The sequence below is a fragment of the Genypterus blacodes genome, unplaced genomic scaffold (assembly GCF_046128005.1).
Source record: "Genypterus blacodes isolate CSIRO-AG114 ecotype Tasmania unplaced genomic scaffold, CSIRO-AGI_Gbla_v1 ptg000039l_1, whole genome shotgun sequence".
Taxonomy (NCBI): domain Eukaryota; kingdom Metazoa; phylum Chordata; class Actinopteri; order Ophidiiformes; family Ophidiidae; genus Genypterus; species Genypterus blacodes.
This window is the reverse complement of record NW_027466852.1, coordinates 8,877,695-8,901,296: the sequence shown is the minus strand read 5'-3', so window position 1 is coordinate 8,901,296 and position 23,602 is coordinate 8,877,695. Positions and strand designations below refer to the sequence as shown.

Below are 23,602 nucleotides of genomic sequence, written 5' to 3'. Positions count from 1 at the left end.
AGAAGAACTAACTCACTTTCCTTCTCTTCTGTGCCAGGTATCCTCTACAAAGGCAATGGAGAGAACATTTTCATCTCCCAGCAGCCCCCAGTCATCAGCAGCATTATGGGTAAGACTCAAGTATTTGCTGGTATATGCTGGTAAGGCAGGACACATAACAGATGAACAAAATAATGAATAAAGTTGGTCAAATATCACAACCTTTCATAGGAAATGGCCGTCGCCGCAGCATCTCGTGTCCGAGCTGTAACGGGCAGGCGGAGGGGAACAAGCTGCTGGCCCCACTGGCTCTGGCCTGTGGAGCTGACGGCAGCATCTTCGTCGGAGACTTCAATTACATCAGGAGGATCTTCCCCTCTGGGAATGTTACCAGCGTCATGGAGCTGAGGTAAAGAGGGGGGCCTTTGAGTTATACTGGACAGTGTACATTCACAATGTTACTTCAATATAGATCAGGGGTCTCCAACCTTTTTTCCTCTGAGAGATAATTTGACAAAATAAAAGTGTCCGAGAGCTAATGTTTTACATTATTAGTAACATTAGTTGACATGGCTGATTCTCCACCCAAACCAGCTGACTAAGCGTCTTTTGCGATAACATTTACAAAATGTTAATATCCAACACTCACATTTTGTATCAAAAAGCACGTAAATTCAGCAACACAAGTTTTTTTCTGTATACATTTTAAGTGTCAAGCTCACACTAATAAATTCACATCATATTAAGCTCATAGAAAAGAAAACAATGGTATTACTTATTGTACTATTTTACTGATACTATAACTTTCATATATCACATTTTCTGTCTGTCCACATATTACTGTCACATTTCTTGTAATTTTTGGAATTCCCTGTAATTCACACACATTCAGTCAGTTCTGATATTTCTGGGATGACAGAGAGTGTCTGCTGTCTGCTGGAGTGTATCCTCTTAATTCACTCTTATGGAGCTCCTTTACCTTTTCTGTTCGTAGCCTGCTAGCAGCCGGAAAGTCCTGTGAAAAGTTGCTGTGTGCTCGACGGACGCGTTCGCACCGCAAACGAGACACACACACTTGTCATTCATATTCGTAAAAATATTTAATTCCTCATGAAAATAGTTGATTTTGTGCCTTTTATTGGGGCGTAAAGTAAACACATATTCTTTGTGACATAATTAGACATAATGGAATTATACAGATCCCAGCTCTTGGTGGATATGAAATGACAAGAGAATCCCCTACACTGAACAGACAGTGAGCTTCAATGCTCTGCAAGATGTTCCATCTGTATACATTGAGGCACAACAACTACTGCTGCAGGAATCATCATTAATAAAATATCACATACCTAAAAAATGTGAAGGGTGACACCTAGGCCTTGATTCTGCTAGGGGCATTGGCGTAAAGGCTTTGACCTTAGGAGATAGCCATTTCATGTACCAAATTCTCATTGATCACATAGTTAATTGTTTTGTGAACATGTGTTTTTCAATGTGGTGAATTGTTTTTGGCAATGATGGTAGATGGAATATGATTTTTAATGGGGGATCAACAAACTGGTTGACATACAGTCATGCCCACATACAGAATGCTGATGTATTAGCAGAGAAGAGAAATCCTTCCATTCTGCTTTCTTTTGTTTAAGCAAAAACATTTCTCCTTTGTTCCAAAAACAAACAAAAAAAACAGAACTGATTCCACATCATGCCCAAGTATGGTATATATTAGGGCATAATAATATTTTTTTAATTCACTGTTTTGACTTTCAGTCAACTGTTAAAGTATGAAGATTTGTTTTCCGACTGAGCTTAAGTGAAGCAGGACTCAGATTTCTACCATATTCCAGAGAAGACTTGTTGATAAGTTGAACAATGTTGGACAAATCTCTACATTTGCATTGTGATGATGACCTTCTACAGTCCTTTCTTGTGTCTCCTTCACCCTCTGCCAAGGTTGGTTTTTCAAGAACCAAATATGATCAAAATTAAAGTTATTAAAGTTTAGATGAAGAATCAAGTGGTCAGTTTCTGATCAACACTCAGTATGTGCACTTGTACACTCAATGCTGAATTTTGTTGGTGCTGTGATTAAGGCAAAACAATATACCATAACACGTAACCACGGATGTAAAATGAATGGAAATGTGATTCCGTTGGTCACAGAATAAATTTGAACCTTGGCTGCTTAACTGGCAAACAACAAATATGTGCTGTGAGGAAATGTGTGTATTTACACAATTATAATTATTTCATTACATTGATATTGGTGATTGTTCAAGTTCAAGTTAATTGATTTACAATCACATCAGCCTGATCTGCTACTCAGAGCCCACATATGTCAGTGTAATGCTGATTTCAATCATACATCATACTGTGGTGTTGACATGAATGCCTTAATTGGACTACCATTGACATTGTACGACTAAATCTGTCCTCGTTCACTACTGGAGCTTCTTGAATTAAAACAATTGGCATGTGTATTCCATGATCAATTTTATTTCATTATTTGATGCTGACCTGTATCGAGATGCAGATGTTTGGCCAGCCTTGGCAGAGGGATGAACTCTTTCTAGTTCTTGTTCTACATAGCATCAAACTGTGTACTAACTCTCCCTTTCCCTCTCTCTCCTGCTTTGCTTGCACTGTATTAAAGAAACAAAGATTTCAGACATAGGTAAGTGTCACTAACCTTTTTCCAAACTCAAACCCTCTGTTCATTTCAAAATGTGAACCATTGTCCCTCATTCAGTCCTTGAAAACACTGAATCACTAAAAACACTGACTGTTGCTCATTCCTGGTAGCATTCAGAGTCTAATTCAATCTTTTAGCACAAGGTCACAGTACATCAGGGAGAAAGTCGGCCCCATTGAGCTGTGAGAGTTCAGTTCGCCTATATGGTTCCCCCTTTGCCTGCAGTCAAACTGTGCTCTAAAAATATATTCTGATACACGTTTGGAACTGTAAAGAATAAGACTCAAATCCTCAAAGTAGTAATGAAGGGGTTTCAATTGACCTGCATTTTTTTGCAGTTAGAAGTTGCAAACTGAAAAATGGGGGATGGAAACTTTTTTCAGGAGGAAATCTGAAATATCCCTGGCTTGAGGGGGATTTAGTGGCGAGTCCATAAACACAAAATTCCCCAAACAGTAATGGAAACATACTTTGTGAATGAGAAGTTATTTGCACATGACATATAGTGTTTCCTTTCTGTTTTGGGGTGACAGATGTTTCCAGAAACATTGTGTGTTTTGTTTTTCAAATAATAGAAAGAACATTTGCAAAGGTAAAACGAGGAGACTGAGATTGTTGTTACAGGTATACTAGATGGACCAGAACAGCACAGTTTACTCAATTTATCAAGAACTGCAACATCGTATGTGTGACATATTGTCTTAAATTCCTGGAGTGCTGCCTGGCAAAGTCTTACTGCATCATTTTACATTTTCAGTTGAACAGAGAGGTGAACACGACATTTCTATGTTTCAGTTATTTGCAGAAAATCTGATGGTGGAAATGTTTACCATCTAATCAAAACACTAGACACTTAACAATACTCTTACACCAATAACAGGCCATGAAGTACATTTAACCACAGATTGACTGCACACTTAAAAACAAACTTCTCATGAAAGTAATGACAAGTCGAGTCAATAAAATGGAAATTTGACTTTCACTTTAGGGTTGTTACATAGATAAATGAGGATATGGAGTGGAATCACAGGGCAGGCTGTCAGTCTCACCTCTCTCCCTGGAGCTCAAACACCCAGCCTGAGGGGTGTGTAGTGTATGAGTGGTGTCCAGCACTGATATTGGTCAACCAAATGTGAACCAAGACAACAGATGGCTGGGGCATTACATGTATTAATTGCAAAAAGCCTCCCTTATATTAGGCACCCCTCCAGCCAGGGGCGGCTGAGGCCACTGTCTGAGCTGCCAAGGCCAAATAACAAACTGCTGTCCAATCAGCTGGCTGATGTCCTCACCTTTCTGTCGCTCTTTCAGCGCGTAAAACTATTTTGTAACAGTACATTGAATTGAACTCTCAATGGGTCAGAACAATCTGTCTGTCTGTCTGTCTGTCTGTCTGTCTGTCTGTCTGTCTGTCTGTCTCTCTCTCTGTCTCAATCTCTCTCTGTCTCAATCTCTTTCTCTCTGTCCCTCTCTCTTAGAGGCAATACACCTGTCTGTCTGTCTCTCTGTCTGTCTCTCTCTGTCGCTTTCTCTTTCTGTCTTGTCTGTCTTGCCAAGTGTGAACATGAAATGGAGCCCCCTCAGTTGTCAGCTCAGATGAACAGCCCCGTCATCACTTTAGCAGGAAGCCCTCAGCAAGGAGAGCTAGCAAGGAGAGAGAAGTGGGGAGGCAAAATGCTACTGGGGTTACGTGCGTGCGTGCGTGCGTGCGTGCGTGCGTGCGTGCGTGCGTGCGTGCGTGCGTGCGTGTTTGCTCATACACAGTCTATAAGAGAGAGTATCATATTTGGGGAAAGAGGATGTATCATGGATAAATTCAATCACATGCGCCTCCACTTAATTAAAGACAAAACTGAAACAGTTTTTGGTGCAAAAGTGGCACGACGGATAGATAATGTTTATATTGTTTCCCTGTCTCTGAGGACAAAAGTAATAGAGAGAAAATCGAACATGATTGCTGCCTTAAAACAGAGCATGAATTTATGTCCAAATAAAATAAGATATGGCTTTTCCTCAAAGGAGGACTGGGCTCTCAGAAGTTTTCAGGGTTCTAGCTGCAGATATCAAAGATAAGGAAATCTGACCTTGCACCTTCTTTTATACCATGTTTGATTTGTTTTATCTTTGATCTGCAACCCGTCTATGAGCAGCATGTTGAGTCATCCTGTGTATGACACCTATACAAACGAAGGTCTCTTGCCTTAAGTCACACAGGTAAATCCTGAGCTTGATTAGGTTTGCTGGCATCATCTGTATTTTAAAATGAGAAAAATTCTAGTTGAAGAGAGAGATCAGTGTCTTTATGTCCCCATGCTAAACTCACCATTATAACTGTTTAATCATATTCCAGCATCTGTTACTTTCAGCTCAGGGATTCCGGCTGATTGCTTCTCCTTTTCTCTTTCCTCTCTGCCAATTTCTCTTTCGAAAAATTCTGCTTTTCCCAATTATTTTATTTCTTCTTATCTAGCATATACCACCTTCAGAGAAGCTCTCAAAGTGGCACTTTAGCCTGCGGCCAAACAGAATCAGAATGGCTCCATCCATTTAAAAAAACTCCTCCAGATGCCAGTTTTCAATTAAAATGTAACTTTTTAATCACAATACAATTTCCTCTGTAGAGGAGCGACTGGGCTGTGTGTAATTCAGAGTGGTGTCAGGTAACAAGGGGAATGTTGCAGCATCCACTCCTTATTCCTTTCTTCTTCTCTTCCTACAGCTTTGCCTCATTTTCGCAGCCCTCTTTCTCACTACGTCCATTCTTAGTCCTGTTTTCCTGGAGCCCTCCTATTCAACCTTCACCTCCCCCATCCCTCCTCACACTTGCACTCACACCTCACTTTGTCTTTCACCCCTGTTGTCCTTGGTTACTTTTCTATTCGTGTCTTCTAATTTGTTGTGGCATGTTCAGATGACCAAGTGGCATCCACATGTCAAGTGCATCTGCAGGGTTTATGAATGTGTATGCACACACACACACACACACACACACACACACACACACACACACACAAACAAACAAACACACAGCTGTCTTAATTAACAACCTGTGACCAGCTGCTGATTACCACCAACCACTGAGATGAATGTCCAGGGGCAAATGTGTGTATATGTTCTCACTTGAGTGTGTGTATACACATGTGTGATATGTGTGATATGTATTTTACATGACAATGTGCCAGCCATCATTAAGAGTGAGTTCCAGAGAGCTGATGGACACACACTTTCACACCCACATACAGTATTTCAGTACCTTGACTCACACATGTGTAACGCTCACACACACACACACACACGAATACAAAAATAGAAATATCTCTCACTTTTCTCTCTCGAATTTTCTCTCTCTCTCTCTCTCTCTCTCTCTCTCTCTCTCTCTCTCTCTCATGCTCACACTCATTCACACACTAAATGAACGCCCCTTTCCTGGCTTTCATAAACCTTTGTTAGTTCTTCATTGCCATGTACTCTAGAATCTCTCAAATTTTTCTGGTTGTAATGATTTTGGTACAAAACTCAATTCTCCCCAGTTGATGATGATTTCATTGTGAGCCTATAAGTAGTTGTCAAAATTGTTCAAGGCTTACACTGAATTTGTCTTAGCCCGCTGCTCTGCAGCTTCTTGCTCTGCCAGCTGATAATAGGCTACATGCTTACTAATCACAAGCCATGCAGAAGGCAGAATCTGGATCAGGATCCGAGCAAACATAGTGTTGTAGGATTGTGTTTACAACATTTTTCCTCAAATCGTTTAGAGGAAGAGCAATTGGTGACAGCCTCAGCAGGTCAATAGCAGCTTTAATTCCTCCTTCTATGAAAATATTCCCTCTGGTGTTTAGTAAATTAGGTTTTTATCTTTTCGAAAGCTCTCTGTTTACTCAAAACCAAAATTATAATTTGTCTTAGCAGAAAAAAATTATTAGAATTATTTATCAGCCATGTATTTATAATGAAGGAAGGTGTATCTGTGCATCATGTTGTTATTAGAAAGTATATATGGAGGGGTGTGCAGTGAACCATGCAGTCATAGTAGGTTAAATGCAGTCTTTTAATTACCAACAGGATAAAACATTAGTAAAAGATGAAAGTGTCTTTTCTTTCATACTCTTTCCCTTTTTTACTCCCAAATCTCCATAGCAACAACCCTGCTCACCGTTACTACATGGCAACTGACCCGGTTACAGGGCAGCTTTATGTGTCTGACACCAACTCACGGAGAATCTATCGACCCAAGCTGCTGAGCGGTGCCCGGGACCTGATCAGTAAGTGGAACACTGCACTGATGAAAGAAAGAGGGCAAGAGAGAAAGAAAGAAAGAAAGAAAGAAAGAAAGAAAGAAAGAAAGAAAGAAAGAAAGAAAGAAAGAAAGAAAGAAAGAAAGAAAGAAAGAAAGAAGGAAAGGGACTGATCTGAGTCAACAAAGCGCCTGTGTGTGTCTAGGTAATGGAGAGGTTGTGGCTGGTACGGGTGAACAGTGTCCACCTTTTGACGAAGCACGATGTGGCGATGGAAGAAAGGCAACCGAGGCGCAGCTTCTTGGGCCTAAAGGTACACACACACACACACACACACACACACACACACATACACACGCCTCTCTCATAAGCCCAGCTAATGCAAAGGCTCATTTTCATTTTCTCAGTTTGAAACGTGAGGAGATTCTTTTACAGATTATTTGCGCACACTTATCAAGTCCCAAAAAGAGATCTTTGATGGGTACTGCAGCCAAAATGTGTTTTTGATTGTGATGTTCTAAATTAAACAACCGGTAAACAAACGACGTTAAAGAAAAGTGGTTATCACATTTGTGACACATATGTGGTCATTATATTTACAACATTAAATAATGTGTAATCATCATCATCATCATCATCATCATCATCATTATAGGTTTCATTGTAGTCCCAATCAAACTAAAGGGCAAATTATTGAAAGTGAAAATGAAAATGAAAATGAAAATGTATATCTGGAGGAGGTTGTGTGTTGTTAAAGCATTACAAAAAGATCAAAAATAATGTGCAAACACGAAATGTTTTTCTATACAACATTTAAGTTGTTGTAAATTTTACAGTTTAAAATGTGATCATCATTTGGTTGCAGTGAATCACTGTAAATATAGCAGGATTTCACAATAACAGCTTTAAATCAAATGAAATTATTGAATTGAATTATTTGTTAAATAGAATTCTGTTTCTTTCTCTATGTTTCTTCACTGTAATAAATTGTTTTGTTTTCATTGTGAAAATACAGTTATCAATCAGTATTTATGCACAAAAAGAGAACAAAGAGTGCCCAGAGACTTCCTGGCTGATCTGAAGTGTGTGTGTGCCACACAGTGTAATTAACTAAATTATGTAAATTGTATAAAAATGCTAGATTTAAAAACTGTAAACTGCAAAAATAGTGAAAATGAAAACTCTTAATGCACTCTTTCCCAAAATCTTTAGTTTGAGGTTAAAAGTATTTTATCATCTTTCTTAACTTTCTTTAACAAACATAAATGATGTCCTCCGGGATTTGACTGAGCTGCAGGGTTATTTTAAATTAACAGGAAACAGTGGTAGGTGTTAAATGAAAGTACATGCAAGCACATTTTCAGAACCAATGAATACACAATACACAATACAATATACAGCCCATATAATTAAAATAGCAAGCTTCTTAAAAGTTATGAATTGGATTCAAACTTCTTGTGATTGATTTTGTCTGGGATGTATCAAGCCAAAGTTTACTTTCCCCTCACAGAAGTTCACAGTAAATTGGCACCATGGGACTCACAGCTCTTATTGTGTTGTGTTCACAGCCCCTTACATATACACACCTACTAACTTGTGAGTATAGTTATTACCCAAATGATGAACTGTTGTAATTAGATAGGATTTTCATAATAAGATTCTCCAAAAACACAATTCGAACATCAGCCCATCTTTTAATATTTGGATTTTATTATTACAATTACAATTAGTACACTTCCATTTGTTAATTACATACAGTTACCGTTTTTTCTTTGTTGTTGGTGTTCATGTCTGAATTCATTCATCTCCATTGCTTTAAGTCCTGTTCATAAGCTCAGTTTGTGCTCTGTCTTTAATATTGGTAACTGATTTGATCATAACAAACCAAACATAAAAATGACTGAAATGTGTTTATTTGTATTTAGTTTCCAAGTTAAGATTTTCATACATATCACATTTGTTACATATTTTCATATTGTCTATCTAATTACAAGCATTGTTGGTGGTGGTGGTGTGTGTGTGTGTGTGTGTGTGTGTGGGTGGGTGTGTGTGTGTGTGTGTGTCCATGTTCGTTTCTGCTCTTTTCAGGGATTACAGTTGATAAAAATGGCATGATCTACTTTGTGGATGGGACAATGATCAGGAAAGTGGATCGCAATGGAATCATCTCGACTGTGCTAGGCAGCAATGACCTGACCTCTGCACGACCTCTGACCTGTGACACTAGCATGCACATAAGACAGGTAAAGTTTGGACTCCATGATTTTTGCTCTGATTATGTGCTCGTGGCAATTTTTGGATATCACAGATGAAACCCTCGGCAAATTACAGCCAAAGTGAGAGAGGGAGAGAGAGAGAGAGAGTGCTGGACCTTATCTTGAAAAGGATCAAATGCAATCTCACAGACCCTCAGAAGGAGCTAAAGCCAGGCCCACACACACATGAAAGGCAAACACTTGCTTGTGCAGCTTTATTTGCACGTTTTCTTTTTTGTGTACGTGTGTTTGCAGTTTGTTGTCCTGTTGTGGGGAGAGGACGGCAGTTAGAGTCTTGCAGAGCGGATGTTGTGTGATCCCTGACCTTGTCTGTCCTCTGCTGGAGTGTAACTCAGTTTGACTCCTGGCTGTTGACCTTGGGGGTTCACTGCATCCAACAACAACTCATCTCCTACTTGATATCAACACAAATGTCATTGTCCACAAATATCAACAGTACATCTCAATGAACATTATCATTCACATAGTCAGGCCACAGGCAGAATGCAACTTAGGACAGTTCTTTGAATTTCTTTTTGCCTCGACTTAAGAAACCTGTCTTCACTTCTTCCTTCCTTCCTTCCTTCTTTATATTCTTCCTTGTTTGTTTCCAGCCCCCCTCCTTATTGTCCATTCCTTTTGCTCTACCTTCATTCCTTCTCTTTCTGTCTTTCTTCTTTATTTTTTCCATTCCATATTTACGCCGTTACTTACCTTTAACTACAGATCTGTCTATGTTACTGTGACTTTGAAAGAACCTGGACTGAAGGTGAACCAGAGCCAGAATCCTCTTCATGTCACCATGTAATCCTGGCACATTTCATTGGCCATTCGCATTGTGACCCATTCTGACTTGGTTGTTCTCCTGTTTTGTGTGGTGGCTGATCTCAACGCACCGGCACACGCTCAAGCTGCAAAAAGTGTTGAAATATTTCTTTGTTCATCAAAGAATATCATTTGAAATCATATGAAATCAGATCAAAGCACTCATTTCGACATTGAACACACCTGCCCTTTCTTTGTCATCTTGACATCCAGGTTCGTCTGGAATGGCCCACAGATCTGGCCATCAATCCCATGGATAACTCCATCTATGTGCTGGACAACAATGTTGTTCTCCAGATCACAGAAAACAGACAGGTACAGTTACTAATGTGCAGGAGCTACTGGGGAAACTTTATTATTTTCTCTTAAAATTTACTGAGGGAGCACCACAAATACTTTTGTGAGAGAGTTATGATAAGAGTTTTTGTGTATATATAAACAAATGAAACACATCTTCATAGAAAACAGTTGAGATATGAATTCAGACGTTGTTGCTGTCCAGACATTGAAGGACACAGGTTGGTCTGAGCCTCGACACATGGAGATGACCAAAGGCTGGGACATTTGTGGAAGTAAAAGTGGGACATTTGTAATAGGAGTGTTTACACGTGAATGGCTTAGATCTTGTGAAGAAGTTAATTATTTTATGGCCAAGTACACAACTGCAGAATACGACAGTCAACCCTAATAATCTGAACTCTCATTGTGTGTGTGTGTGTGTGTGATAGGTCCGTATCGTGGCTGGTCGGCCCATGCATTGCCAGGTGCCAGGTATAGAATACACCATGGGGAAGAGAGCGGTGCAGACTATGCTGGAAGGAGCAACAGCCATCGCCGTGTCCTACAGCGGCGTCCTCTACATCGCAGAGACAGACGAGAAGAAAATTCATCGCATTCGACAGGTGTCCAGTCTTAAGATTGTCACATTTAAAAAAGAACAGAGGAGGTCCTGGATTTGGAATTTTTTAAATTTTAGAATCTATTGATATTATGTTATTGGGAACAGCCACTATGGGAAATTCCACCATGAATTTATGTATAAGATCATGTCAAGATTAGAAATTCACTTGAGAAAACACAGCATGAATATTAATAGATTACATCACAATTTTACTTTGATTGAAAATGGATTCTGGATCAAATTGGAGTCCTCCACTGTTCAGTTCAGCGTTTTGCAATCAGACATCAGGACCAGAATCTCACAGTTTGTCTGCTGCTCTAAACTTCGATGAGTGACACATTGACATGTCTGTCTTCAAAAAGTGTTACACATGCTATCAGGCATTCACAGCACAATCTGACAAACATCAGGTTGATATTGTACAGTCTGGTGCAGATATTGACAGAGGTTCTATCAGAGCCATTTCATACAGCGTGAGCTACAGTGAACCGATGCAATCACTGTCTGCGAAGCAAGATCAATGTCAAGAACAATGAAGAACAAAACATTGGACAAATCCTCACTTTCTATTTGGTTTGTAATGTTCCATTGTTTCTGTGCTGGTTGATTGGATGCTGAAAAGCAGACCTCCAGAGGAAGAGAGGGAGAAAAAGAAACTGTAGATGATCCTCTTTCAAGATGTGAGAAAAGCTTAAATTGTTTTTCTATCTCTTTCTCACAATGTGTTTAGTTTATTGTCAGTTAGCAATGTAAGTGGGACACGTTAGTGGGACAATCAGTTCCTAACTTATGCATGCATATGCAAGTGCTGAATTGGACCTGTGATGCAGCTGTAGATGAAGGAGACAGACTGAACACGATTGGAGATTCCATTCAAGTGAGGAACAGATTGTCACAAAAAAGGTTGTGCTGCTGAATGCCAGGAAGTCCTGTGAGTCGTTTGTGCAGTGACATGCCAAAGCTGCCTTGTGCCAAAACCTGCACTCAGCCAGATCCAGCAGACTGACTCGTCAAACACTGTTTGGGAAATAGTTTATTTCCTCTCTTGACCCATAGTCACTTGACAAATCAGTGTGAATTATGGAACAGCCCAGCAGATGAGCAGCAGGAATCAGCTGAAGGATGTTCACCAGTTTACATGTCAGAGATGCTCACACAACGCACACCCAACAAACTCACTGCATAATAACAAGACTTGATCACTGAATGAATCATTCCTCATCTAATGGTTGAACTCATATAGATGTAATCACCCTTGTAGATGAGTCATTTACTGCTAGTCTGCTACTCATTCAAAGTAAAAGCCCAGCAAAGCCTCTGTTTTTCAGTTCAATTTAAATGAATCTAATAAATATTTACAAAAGTACAATCAAATATCCAGGAAAAGATTAAATATGATGTATTATAGGTGAATATAAAACGGCTGATTTGCTGTGTACAAGTGCAAAGAGACTGTGAGCAATCTGCATCACAGAATCACACAGTTGTATTAAAGTGTGTTGTAAGTCATGAAGGTCAACATATGGATCGGTTACACATGTTCCTGTAATGGTTTAGCGATCTAACACATTTTTTTAGTTATCGTAGTTAATTTATTGTAGCAATATCGTTAAATAAATAAAAAAATGAAGTGCCAGAAAGGATTACCGGTATGTCATTTTCAGCAATGCAAATAAAAACATCAAAATGAGAATGAATCTCATTTGTATTTGGTCTCATTGGTCCTGATCCAGGTCTTAATGTGGTTTTGTTTCATGTGGTCAGGTATTTATGAACTTAACAACTTAACTTTACAACTTGACCGCTAAAGTTGTGTTTTTTCATTTTCATTTCTGGATTACTCATTTTCCATTTTGTGGTTTTTGTTTTTGACCCACAGGTGTCGACTGACGGGGAAATCACCCATCTGGCTGGAGCTCTATCTGACTGTGACTGCAAGGTACCACAGCCAGGACTTTTCATTGCCATCGTGTTGCAGATTTGAAACAATTGAAGTTCCGTTTCACATCCTAATGTTTGTTAATTTCTGTCCTGCAGAACGACGCCAACTGTGACTGCTACCAGACAGGAGACGGCTACGCCAAAGATGCCAGGCTCAACTGTCCCTCTTCTTTGGTGGTGTCTCCTGACGGGACATTGTATGTGGCTGATCTCGGAAACATCAGGATTCGAGCCATACGATGCAATCAACCTCCCACTGGTTTGTACACAGTAGACACGCAGACACACACTGATGTTGCTGATGTTTGTAGGAGGATTAGTCTAAGATGAGTCATCATAACTAACTGAAGATGTTTGTTTGCTGTGGTTTGCTATAGTTTGATCAAAAGTCTATGTCCTTCTGTCTGTCTGTCTGACTGTCTGTCTGTCTTTCTGCTGGTCAGGTGCTCTGGCTTCAGGTCCCAGCTCGTATGAAGTGGCCTCGCCCGCCTCTCAGGAGCTCTACGTGTTTGATACAAATGGGACTCACCAGTTCACCATGTCCCTCGTCACAGGAGACTATAAATACAACTTCAGCTACAGGTTGGTGTGTGTGTGTGTGTGTGTGTGTGTGTGTGTGTGTGTGTGTGTGTGTGTGTGTGTGTGTGTGTGTGTGTGTGTGTGTGTGTGTGTGTGTGTGTGTGTGTGTGTGTGTGTGTGTGTGTGTGTGCACGGTACACAGCGATACGAAGGGTTTCATTAAAAATTCTTTGTTCTGTTTAAAAAACATTCAACGTGTGATTGACCTCCATCGCTGTTGGTTCACTGACCTTTCATCTTGAAATTGTAACTGGTCCAGCACTAATACCTCAAACACGATTCCCCTCAGCTGTACATTGATCTTCAAACTAACTTTGTAACTTCAAAAAAAAGAGAAGAGTATTTGATGAAATCTGTATAAAAAATCTTTGTAATAGACTGACTGCAGGAGCGTAGCTTGCAGCTTATCTTGGTAACCACATGTTTATGTTAATGTAATGTGAATATTTCTAGGATTGCAATAGTTAAAAGTTCAGTGATATGATTTGTATGATATTACACTTTTCGATCTTCCATGGCAGGTATAGTGCTGCGCCCCTGAGTCATTCAGCTCTTTAGCACCTTTGCAACCAGCTTTTGCTATCTAATTTTCAAAAACCCAATGAGCCCAAGAAATACCACCAATCGCCACAGGGGGATGTCATAGAATCCGTGTCAGTCATTCCTCTAATGTACAGCCGAGGCTTATGTCGTGGCAGGAGCAGTGGAGACCAGTGAGATGCAGCAGATAAGGAGGTGGCAGAGGAAGCTGTTAATCACCAAGTCCACCCACTACATGAAGTTAGCACCAGCACCACACAGCCGGCTCATCTATCACACCATACAACATGTCAGCAAAGGTTAAAGCTCGCCGCGGCATACATTCAATTGAGCATGACAGGTCAGATAAAAGTTGAGCCACACTTTACAACACAGAGCTGCTCCTGACCAGCTGCTGATAGTCCTGTTGGTATCTGCAGCATCTACACAGGACACATTCTGCATTCCACAAAAAGCAAAACCATTTCTGTAGGTGTCATCAATCCTGATGGGGGCACTGGGGTGGGTATGGATTTGTGTAACTGGTATGAATGAAATGCATGTCACCACTAACAATGAAGCACCTTTCCCTGAGAGTCCTGTGATGAATGTAATTGTTAAAGTCACACAGGGAATCACTTTTCAAACTGTATCTTTACCAAGGAACAGCATTTTTCAAACACCCTCATCAGTTTTTTCTGCTTCTGTGTGTCATCTCCCGCTTCACCATTCATTTATGTCCTTTTTCTGTCTACTTCCTGCCTCTATCCCTTCACTCTCAGCAACGAGGAAGATGTAACCGCGGTAACAGACAGCAGCGGTAACACCCTCCGAATCCGTAGAGACACCAACCGGCTGCCTGTGCGTGTGGTCGCCCCCGACAATCAGGTGAGATGAGCAAGTCTTTCTCTGCTGCAGAGCTCAAAGTGACAGAAGACTCAAGCTCTTCAGCCAAACCATGGGAAACATTTCCACTGTAACTTGTGCGATATTAAAATGTCTAAACAGAATTTGGACAAGAACATTAAACAGAAATCTATCTGCTGAACTAAAATATATCTGTTTACTATCATCAGTCATTAAAATGATCACATTTCAACAGAGGGTCATTTGGGATTTGAACGTTTATGAAGTCACTTTGTTTTAATGTGGGAGGATTCGCAAACAAGCGATCTTTGGCTTCCTGAAAAGGCTAAATATGATGCATACTGTATGCTTACTGTGTGTGTGCCTGTGTGTGTGCCTGTGTGTGTGCCTGTGTGTGTGCCTGTGTGCCTGTGTGTGTGTAGGTAATCTGGCTGACCATTGGGACAAACGGAGGTCTGAAGACGCTCACAGCTCAGGGTCAGGAGCTGGTATTGTTTAGTTACCATGGCAACAGTGGCTTGCTGGCTACCAAGAGCATCCAGATTGGCTGGACTACCTTCTATGAGTGAGTGGAATACAGAAATACAACAAAAACTGCTCAGAGACTCAATTCTGAACGGTCACACTGACATGTAAAAGCATCTCCATGTTAACTCAGAATTATCCAGATGCATGACATCCCTTCATGTTTCTGTAGTGCTGGGAATATAACATTCCACCACTTATCATGTGGAATATCGCTATGACATCAGTTTGCGATTGTCTCACTCGAACCAGATATCATCTAGCAATTGTCCAGTTAAAATGACGGTGCTTTTCCGTGCAGCTCCTCCATAATCTCACCTGTATCCAGATAATTGAGCCTGACAGCTTCCTGCTTAAAAATGCACACAAGAACAGCTTTTCATTATTTATTCTATTGTACAAAGGTTGTGTGTTTCTGAGTACAATTTCTTTCTGTTTTGTTTTTGTCATTTTAACCACAGCTCTGTGCGTGCGTGCGTGCGTGCGTGCGTGCGTGCGTGCGTGCGTGCGTGCGTGCGTGCGTGCGTGCGTGCGTGCGTGCGTGCGTGCGTGCGTGCGTGCGTGCGTGCGTGCGTGCGTGCGTGCGTGCGTGCGTGCGTACAGCAACAGTATACACAGGTTTCCTTCATGACATATTTATAAAAGTAAACTGCTTTATGTGCATTTTGAATATTCTAAAGATGGTATTATTTACTGATTTGACTGAGTTACTGTCATTAGTTGTCTCTCACTTTGTCTCTTTACTCTGTAAGACAAAGTGCTGTGTTACTACAGTGGAAGTGTTTGTTTGTTTTATAGAATAAGAATCGTATAAATTACAAGGTATAAAGGGAGAAAAACAAAATGCATGTCTCAGTGTCATAATTGAAGCAAGAAAGCAGCTTATGTGGTCTGGGATTTATTTCTTCAGTTATTATTTATTTGTACAGATAAGGAGGCATATTTATGATCTTCCCTATAGAGGAAGAGTAAATGACAGCAGCCCTCAGTCTCTAAAGCTCATTACAGTATTAGCTGACCTTGCTGTGCTTTGCCGTCCTTCCTCTCCTTACAGCTATGACAGCGAGGGCCGTCTGACTAATGTCACCTTCCCCACTGGTGTTGTGACCAATCTCCATGGTGACATGTCATCAGGGGCGGTTGCTGTGGACATAGAGACGTCAGGGAGGGATGAGGATGTTTCCATAACAACCAACTTGTCATCCATAGACTCTTTCTACACCCTTGTGCAGGGTATGTTGTTTATGCCGATTTGTGTGTGTGTGTGTGTGTGCGTGTGCGTGTGCGTGTGCGTGTGCGTGTGTGTTTGTGTGTGTGTGTGTGTGCGTGTGTGTTTGTGTAATTGTGAGAACACTTATTCAAACTGTTGAAATGTTGTGACAAAGGTTTTTTGTCTATAGCTATTTTTAAAAGTTATCATTACATCAACAACACAAGTTGTTGATGTAATGATAACTTACAGTCCCCACAAGCCTTTTTTTCACTCATCTCAAGTCATGTCAAGTCAGATTTGTTTGTAAAGCCCAATATCTCAAGCTCTCAAGCTCTCTAGGAAGTCAAGGAAATCCCAAACTCCCAAAAACCTTTGTGAATGAGGAAAGGGAAGAAACCTTAGGAGAGGCAATTCAAAGAGAGATTCCCTCTCCACAAATAGCCAGGTATGCAAGAGGAACTGCAGGTGGGAAATACAATAATACAGCCAAAGATGAAAGACCAGTCCTTAGAGAGATAGAGAAAGAGAGCAAGAGAGAAAGAGAGAGGGAGAGTCCTCACCAGAGAATCCAGGAGCATCTGTTCACCTAGTTAGTTGTGGCAGGATGGGATGCTGGGAGCCCTGTGGGCCGGCATGCTGGACGACTCTCTGGTGAGGAGCCCTCTGGCACAGAGCAGCACAGCAGTCAGAAGACCTGCCTATGGGCCCCAACACCTCATCTTTAGCCGGCAATGTGTAATGGGCTCTACCCCCATGAAATGCTGACAAAGGCTGCATGTGTGTAATCTTTCTGTTTGTTATGTGTTTTCACATTTGTGATTTCACTCCATTTTACTTTTATATGGTTGTGTTCTGGTCAAAAGAGACAACACAAAGTGGTAACATTTGACATTCAGGTCAAATCTCCCTTGCCTGACAATAGGACAGTGATTTGAAATGAAATGTATTTATAAAAGTTTGTCTCTGATGTTACATCCAGTGCAGTCGGCAATATTGGACTTGCAGCTGCTACGCTATACCTTCACTTTAAGCTCTGACGGCTGTGGAGGGATCAGCATGATCTCTTCCATCGATTTATTCAGTCTGCTGTTTGCCAAGGCTAGAGTCAAAGTCTTCACTCTCTTTCTTCTCACAAAAGCACTCAAAAGAATAACATGTATTAAAGGAGAGAGTTTTAAAGAAGAAGGGACAAAGCTGAATGTGATCTCACCAAACTAATCTCAGCTTCGCGTGTCCTCAGTCTGGAGCGCCTGACCACCAGCTGCAAACTGATCCAATGCACGCCGGAGGTCACAGCTTCATGAAGCCAACTCTGCACAATTAGCAAAAAGCAGGGATGCAATCTTAAGAACACCAGACTGGACACTCTCCAATCCCCGGCTCCACCGTGAGAGAGAGAACACACACAGGGATCACATGCTTGGCAATGACTGACTTGTCGCTGACAGCACTCACTTAAGTTGAGGGTCATGGTCAAAAGCCTTCAGCGAGTCTACAAAGTGGATAACTGCCAATACACACTTCTGTGATTTCTTTGCAACCAAACTTTCAGTTTAAAATAATGCAAAGCTCTTATCTTGGTTGGTTGGTTATATGTTTGTTTTATAGATTGAGGCAGTAGTATTTAATAGCCTGATTCATATTGCATCATATGGCCTGAGCCTCAGTATCAGTTTGGATGTATGGATTATTCCCCTGTAAGTTCATGTGGTGTTCACTTGCATTTGAATCGGTTTTGATTCATATTGGCACCGCTGCAGTAAAAGTCTGTCATGTTTTGCATGCGGGAGACAAAAATCCAGACACAACTTCCCTCAAAGGAACAATCTCAGCTATTATCCAGCCATGTGGTCATATGCTCAGCCATCAGCTACGCCACCAGCCAGACAATCAGGCAAACAATCAGCATGACAAATCTATATCTCTGGGTCAAATAGCTGTAGATCAAAGTTTGTAATTTAGATTGGATTTAAGAATATTGCACTCAAGCTCTGCATCCACCAATGGACCAATATGAGTAGTGGCCTTTTGACTGAAGTATTGACAGAATATGTTGTAGTCTGACGAGTCAGTGAATTCCATCCTCCAGCCACCAGCCTAATCCATAACAACTCTCAGTCAGTACATAACTAATTACTGAGAGAGAGAGAGAGAGAGAGAGAGAGAGAGAGAGAGAGAGAGAGAGAGAGAGAGAGAGAGAGAGAGAGAGAGAGAGAGAGAGAGAGAGAGAGAGAGAGAGAGAGAGAGAGAGAGAGAGAGAGAGAGAGAGAGAGAGAGAGAGAGAGAGAGAGAGAGAGAGAGAGAGAGACTGCCTCACTACTGCCTCACTATGGGCGAAAAGGGAAGAGTCCAGTTTTGGGGATTGGAAGAAAAGTATGAAGGAGAGTAGGAAGAAGAAAGGGAGGAAATATGGACAGAATCAAGAAAGATGAAGGGACGACTGAGGCGTGTGAAGAGTAAGTGCACAGCAGTGTTTTTGTGAAAAACAACCAAAAACAAAACCATACGGCGCTTTGCAGTGAAAGTGTTCCACTCTCAATAGTGGAATGTCTAGAACGTTGAAAATGAAGCGAGCTGATTTCTTGCAGCTCGCTTCCCCTTTGTGAAATGATGGTCAAATGATGGTTCCTCCATCTTTGCTCTCTTCATGTTAGATGTGGGGCCTAATCGATGCGGGAAAAGAGTAATTTAGCCCCGATGCCCTTGTTAAACGTGAACTAATGAGCCAGTTGATACAAGGCCTCCAGTGGGCAGTAGCGATTAGTTTGTGCTGCTGCTACATGAGCAGCAAGCCAGCAAAAGGGAAAACACACGGTTGCTGCTTTTCCCTCACAGCCCAACCCTATTGATTGAAATATAATAAGTTATTCAAAGACATCGACAAGGGTAGCCTTCCTCTCCATCAATTCAGGTAAATAATTTATCTTTGCACCTTCTCTCTCTCGTTCACATTGCAGTGTGGTTGTTCATAACTAAAGTGAAGGAGTGTTTTAATGGATGGACAGTCTTTCATTGATCCAATTACCTTTAGTACAATAAAATATTTTTCCTACGATGTCTCGAGATTTCAGACAATCCAGGTGAACACATGGTATCGTATCAGGAACAAGCTGGTCCTTAACATTTGGATTGGTAACTCTTAAATCAATATGAAGGGTTTATATTGTATGAGCCTGTACATGGCCTCCTTGTATGTTGTTCAATCCTTCATTTCCAGGTACAAGTAGGCTACACAAGCAAATGCCAACTGTGTGGCAACTGTTCGCACAAGCCCATGTGTAGTTACCATTGAGTCTCATCCTCAGGCAGCACATTAAACTGCTTTACAGCCTAAAGAAAGTGTGAGACAATAGATAAAGGTGCATTGTTAGCTGAAAACATAACACAGAATATAGAATAAATATGGAGTCTATGTTAAAATGATGGCAATAATGTTATAATCAAACTTTTCATCAGGAAGACTGAGGTAATTTTTTGCTAAAGCAGAAAGTCCATATGGAATATTTTATGTCCTTTCTCTCATTTAATTTTAGGTGGAAATGGTGAGAGTAAAATATCAACTGCGTGCACACACACAGACAGACACACACACACTCATGACCATTAGTAGTGTGAGAGGTCATGGGGAACCTAATTAAAGAGGCTGGTGGCTGTTAGTAGCTGCTCACTGCTCCACTAGCAGGTTCAAATACAACTCACACAAATTAATTCTTCACTTTCCTCTCCCAACATTTATCTCTCTCTCTCTCTTTTACTCTCACTTTAACACTCTTTTCAATTACCTTTGTGTTTTGAAGAAATAGCTTGACATTTGAGAAATACAATGGAGATGAAACATTCCAGTGGTTGATGATGACGATGACTCTGTGTGTTACTACGTGTCTCCCCCTATAGACCAGCTCCGGAACAGCTACCAGGTGGGCAACGACCACTCACTGCGGGTAATCTATGCCAATGGGATGGACTCACACTTCCAGACTGAGCCTCACATACTGGCAGGTATGCAGTGTCTTACACACAGACACACACAAAAAAAAAGTTGACGCTGTACAGATTTCTTGAAAATCTGTACATCTATAGGTGAATCTGTTATTGATGATACTTTACAGGTAACATTATGATGGTTTATGTGTTTCAATAGTGAAAATACTGAAATCTCCTCTGCATGTAAAAGCATCAACACCACATGAGGAACATACAGCAATAACTAAAGGCCCTGCATTCAATCTGCTATTACCATGGTGGACTGATTAAAGGTCCATGTGTGTTGAATTATTGAGCCAACATGTGCTTGATATATGCTAATAGATCAATACCTGGCACACAGCCAGTACTATAGTATATGTTATATATCCTTATTCTCCCTTTTCTATGGTATACATTACTATGTATTATCTTCAAATATTGCATTATAATAGTAAACAGTAGAATGCAGTGTAGATACTGTATGGCACATATCCATAATATTGGAGGATGTAAACTATATTAGTATACTGGATATACTAATGATAACATGATTAAATGAATACTGCATATAAAATAATGATATAAACAATGATTTGTATTGCACAACATGCAATGTCAATCAAATACCGTTTACTTTATTTAATCTAATCAAGAATGAATGTTAATGGTTCTACTATATAAAGCATTTACTCAATCACAGACAATTTACGATATTGTTACTATCTGTTTCCAGGCGCTGCCAATCCAACTGTAGCTCGAAGAAACATGACGCTGCCAGGAGAGAACGGTCAGAATCTGGTGGAGTGGAGGTTCAGGAAGGAGCAGACGCGAGGAAAAGTCATCGTATTTGGCCGGAAACTCAGGGTGAGAAGCGTTTTTACAGAGAGAGAGACAGAGAAACTGAAAGACAAGGACAGAGAAAAGAGGATAGAGAGGAAAGAGAAGATAAATGTATGCTGATATTCATGTTTGATCATTTAACATTAGATTCGATAGGTTATAATGGCTTACTAGAAAACATCCAGTTTTGAATGATTACACAGTATTTGACCATCTGACGTGACATCATGTAGTTCAGAGGACACAGACTGTGCAGTGTGTCACAGGAATGACCGCAAGCCAAGATGATTGAAACAGAGCAGATTTCACATCCACAGTCCGAATGTACCAATGTTACACTGTAACATGCACAGGCCATGTTCACAACGTCCCCATGACCTCATCCACATTTTGCATCTTTATTTTTGCGGCGCAGACGCGTGCAGCAGCTTGTTGTAGCTGTTTGTTCCTGCTGGTTTTGATTCAGAGAAGCTTTTGCAGGCTTCAGTGTTTGGACTCTTGGTGTGCATGCAGCTTTACCAAGGGACCATAAACTGAAATATGGTCATGTTGGTTTGGAGTTTCACATCTTCATGTGAAGCCTTCAGTTAGAACAGTGGAACTGGCCTATGATCAACTGCCCTTCGGTATTTTCTCTCCAGTTTGTAATTTCTTGTAAACACGTTAGGCTCAATTGTACACTAAATTCCCTTATTATATTCAATTGTGCTTTTATGGAATCTCGGACAACATGCTTCATTTGAAGGTTTTAATGTTTGTGTTGTTCTGACAAACTCTTAAAATAGGTTCATCCTTCACTTTGGCCCCAGAGGAGGTAAGGGGGGGTCAGTAAGGGGGCACTATGATGCAGGCACCACCCTCACACCTCGCTGCTTTGGGCCTCTGCTACACCTTTCAGATTTTGTGTGGAGGCGCGAGAGCCGTGAGCGCCACAGAGTTGGAGGGTAGATTTTCCGAGCTGGTGCAGTCCTACAGACACTTTAAAGAGTAATCCATGAGGGACTGTAATGACCACCAAATGGCCCAAAAATCCTGATATCTTCAGTACGCAGCAAAGTGCCACATTTTTGCCATAAAGTACGGAAAAATACATGCAATTACTTTCTGAAGGCAAAATGCACCCTGTCGTGTCAGAGACTATTACAATGGAGAGCTTGGCAAATCTAAAAGGTCTTCACTCCCTGTGGTTACCAGCGACTAGCAGAACCAAGAGGAGGAAGGGATGCAGATTTGTCTGCAGTGTGTTAATATTGCATGAAGTGTTCATAACAGCCTAATAGTGGGAAAATTGTGACATTCTTTGGCCTCTGGAGGATTTGTGCCACTCAGCCTTAAACAATAAACACTAATGAATGTAACTGCGTGTGTGGTCCATAGAAACGCTGGGCTGTGTGTTAGCTAGCAACAGTAATGAGGCGGGTAAGCAGAACGATTTTGGTATGTGTGCGTGCAAAGGTGATCATACATACAGTATGTACACATAAGGCACATGTCTGTGTGTGTGTGTGTTTGCTGTCATTCTGTGCCTGTTCAGCCTGCTAATGATGACGGGCTGATTCTGGGGTTGGCTAAGATGAACTGAACTTTAATTCAGGCTTTCCACTACATTTTCAGATATTCTGGCATTCTAATCCTAATGTGGAGTGTGTATTGTGCTCTATGTCGTTAATGGGGAAACTGCATGTGTAAGCAGCTTGTTGGGTGAAATAATGAAAAGACCTGCTGTCAGTCACAATAGCAACACTGGCAGGTTGACAATATGATCACTGTGTGGAACCAGAGGGGGTGTGGATCTTTCATTTCTATCTCTGTTTGTTTGTCAACTGCTACATCTCATGTATGTCAGTGTGACACACATGGAGGGTAGTCACACGCTGAAAATGCTTCAGTCCCCATTAACTGCCACACTCGAGATGGATGCATGCAGAGCGGGCAAAAACAGACAATACATTTTATCCAAATTAAAGAACTCATTGAAGCTTTTCCCACCTGTGGTTCCTCTTGCACACCTGGCTGTTGGTGGAGAGAGACTCTCTTACTCTTCCATTTGCTCAGTGGCTCAGTGGCTCACACTCTTCCCCAGAGCATGCAGGTGGAGTTTGCATGTTCTCTCTGTGTTTGCATGCTTTTCCACCCACCTCCAAAGATAATCAGGAACTATAAATCCCCCTCAAGTGTGAATGGGAGTGGGATGGAGTTGTCTGCCTGTGTGTTTGCCCTGTGATAGACTGGTGACCTATCCAGAGTGCAGCCTGCCCCGTGTCA

General features: G+C 41.0%; 1 protein-coding gene across 1 annotated transcript in view; it reads left to right on the top strand.

Annotated features, from left to right (window-relative positions):
• The window catches only part of LOC142996739 (teneurin-3-like), a 187,811-nt gene that overhangs the window by 145,534 nt on the left and 18,675 nt on the right, over nt 1–23,602 (top strand). The window contains exons 23-37 of the mRNA XM_076147792.1: nt 38–109; nt 211–388; nt 6,809–6,933; nt 7,112–7,219; nt 8,995–9,149; nt 10,200–10,301; nt 10,715–10,888; nt 12,767–12,826; nt 12,925–13,087; nt 13,272–13,410; nt 14,709–14,814; nt 15,216–15,358; nt 16,373–16,551; nt 20,426–20,530; nt 21,231–21,361. Coding sequence (XP_076003907.1) covers nt 38–109; nt 211–388; nt 6,809–6,933; nt 7,112–7,219; nt 8,995–9,149; nt 10,200–10,301; nt 10,715–10,888; nt 12,767–12,826; nt 12,925–13,087; nt 13,272–13,410; nt 14,709–14,814; nt 15,216–15,358; nt 16,373–16,551; nt 20,426–20,530; nt 21,231–21,361 — 1,940 coding nt within the window. The remainder of the gene's footprint in view (nt 1–37; nt 110–210; nt 389–6,808; nt 6,934–7,111; nt 7,220–8,994; nt 9,150–10,199; nt 10,302–10,714; nt 10,889–12,766; nt 12,827–12,924; nt 13,088–13,271; nt 13,411–14,708; nt 14,815–15,215; nt 15,359–16,372; nt 16,552–20,425; nt 20,531–21,230; nt 21,362–23,602) is intronic.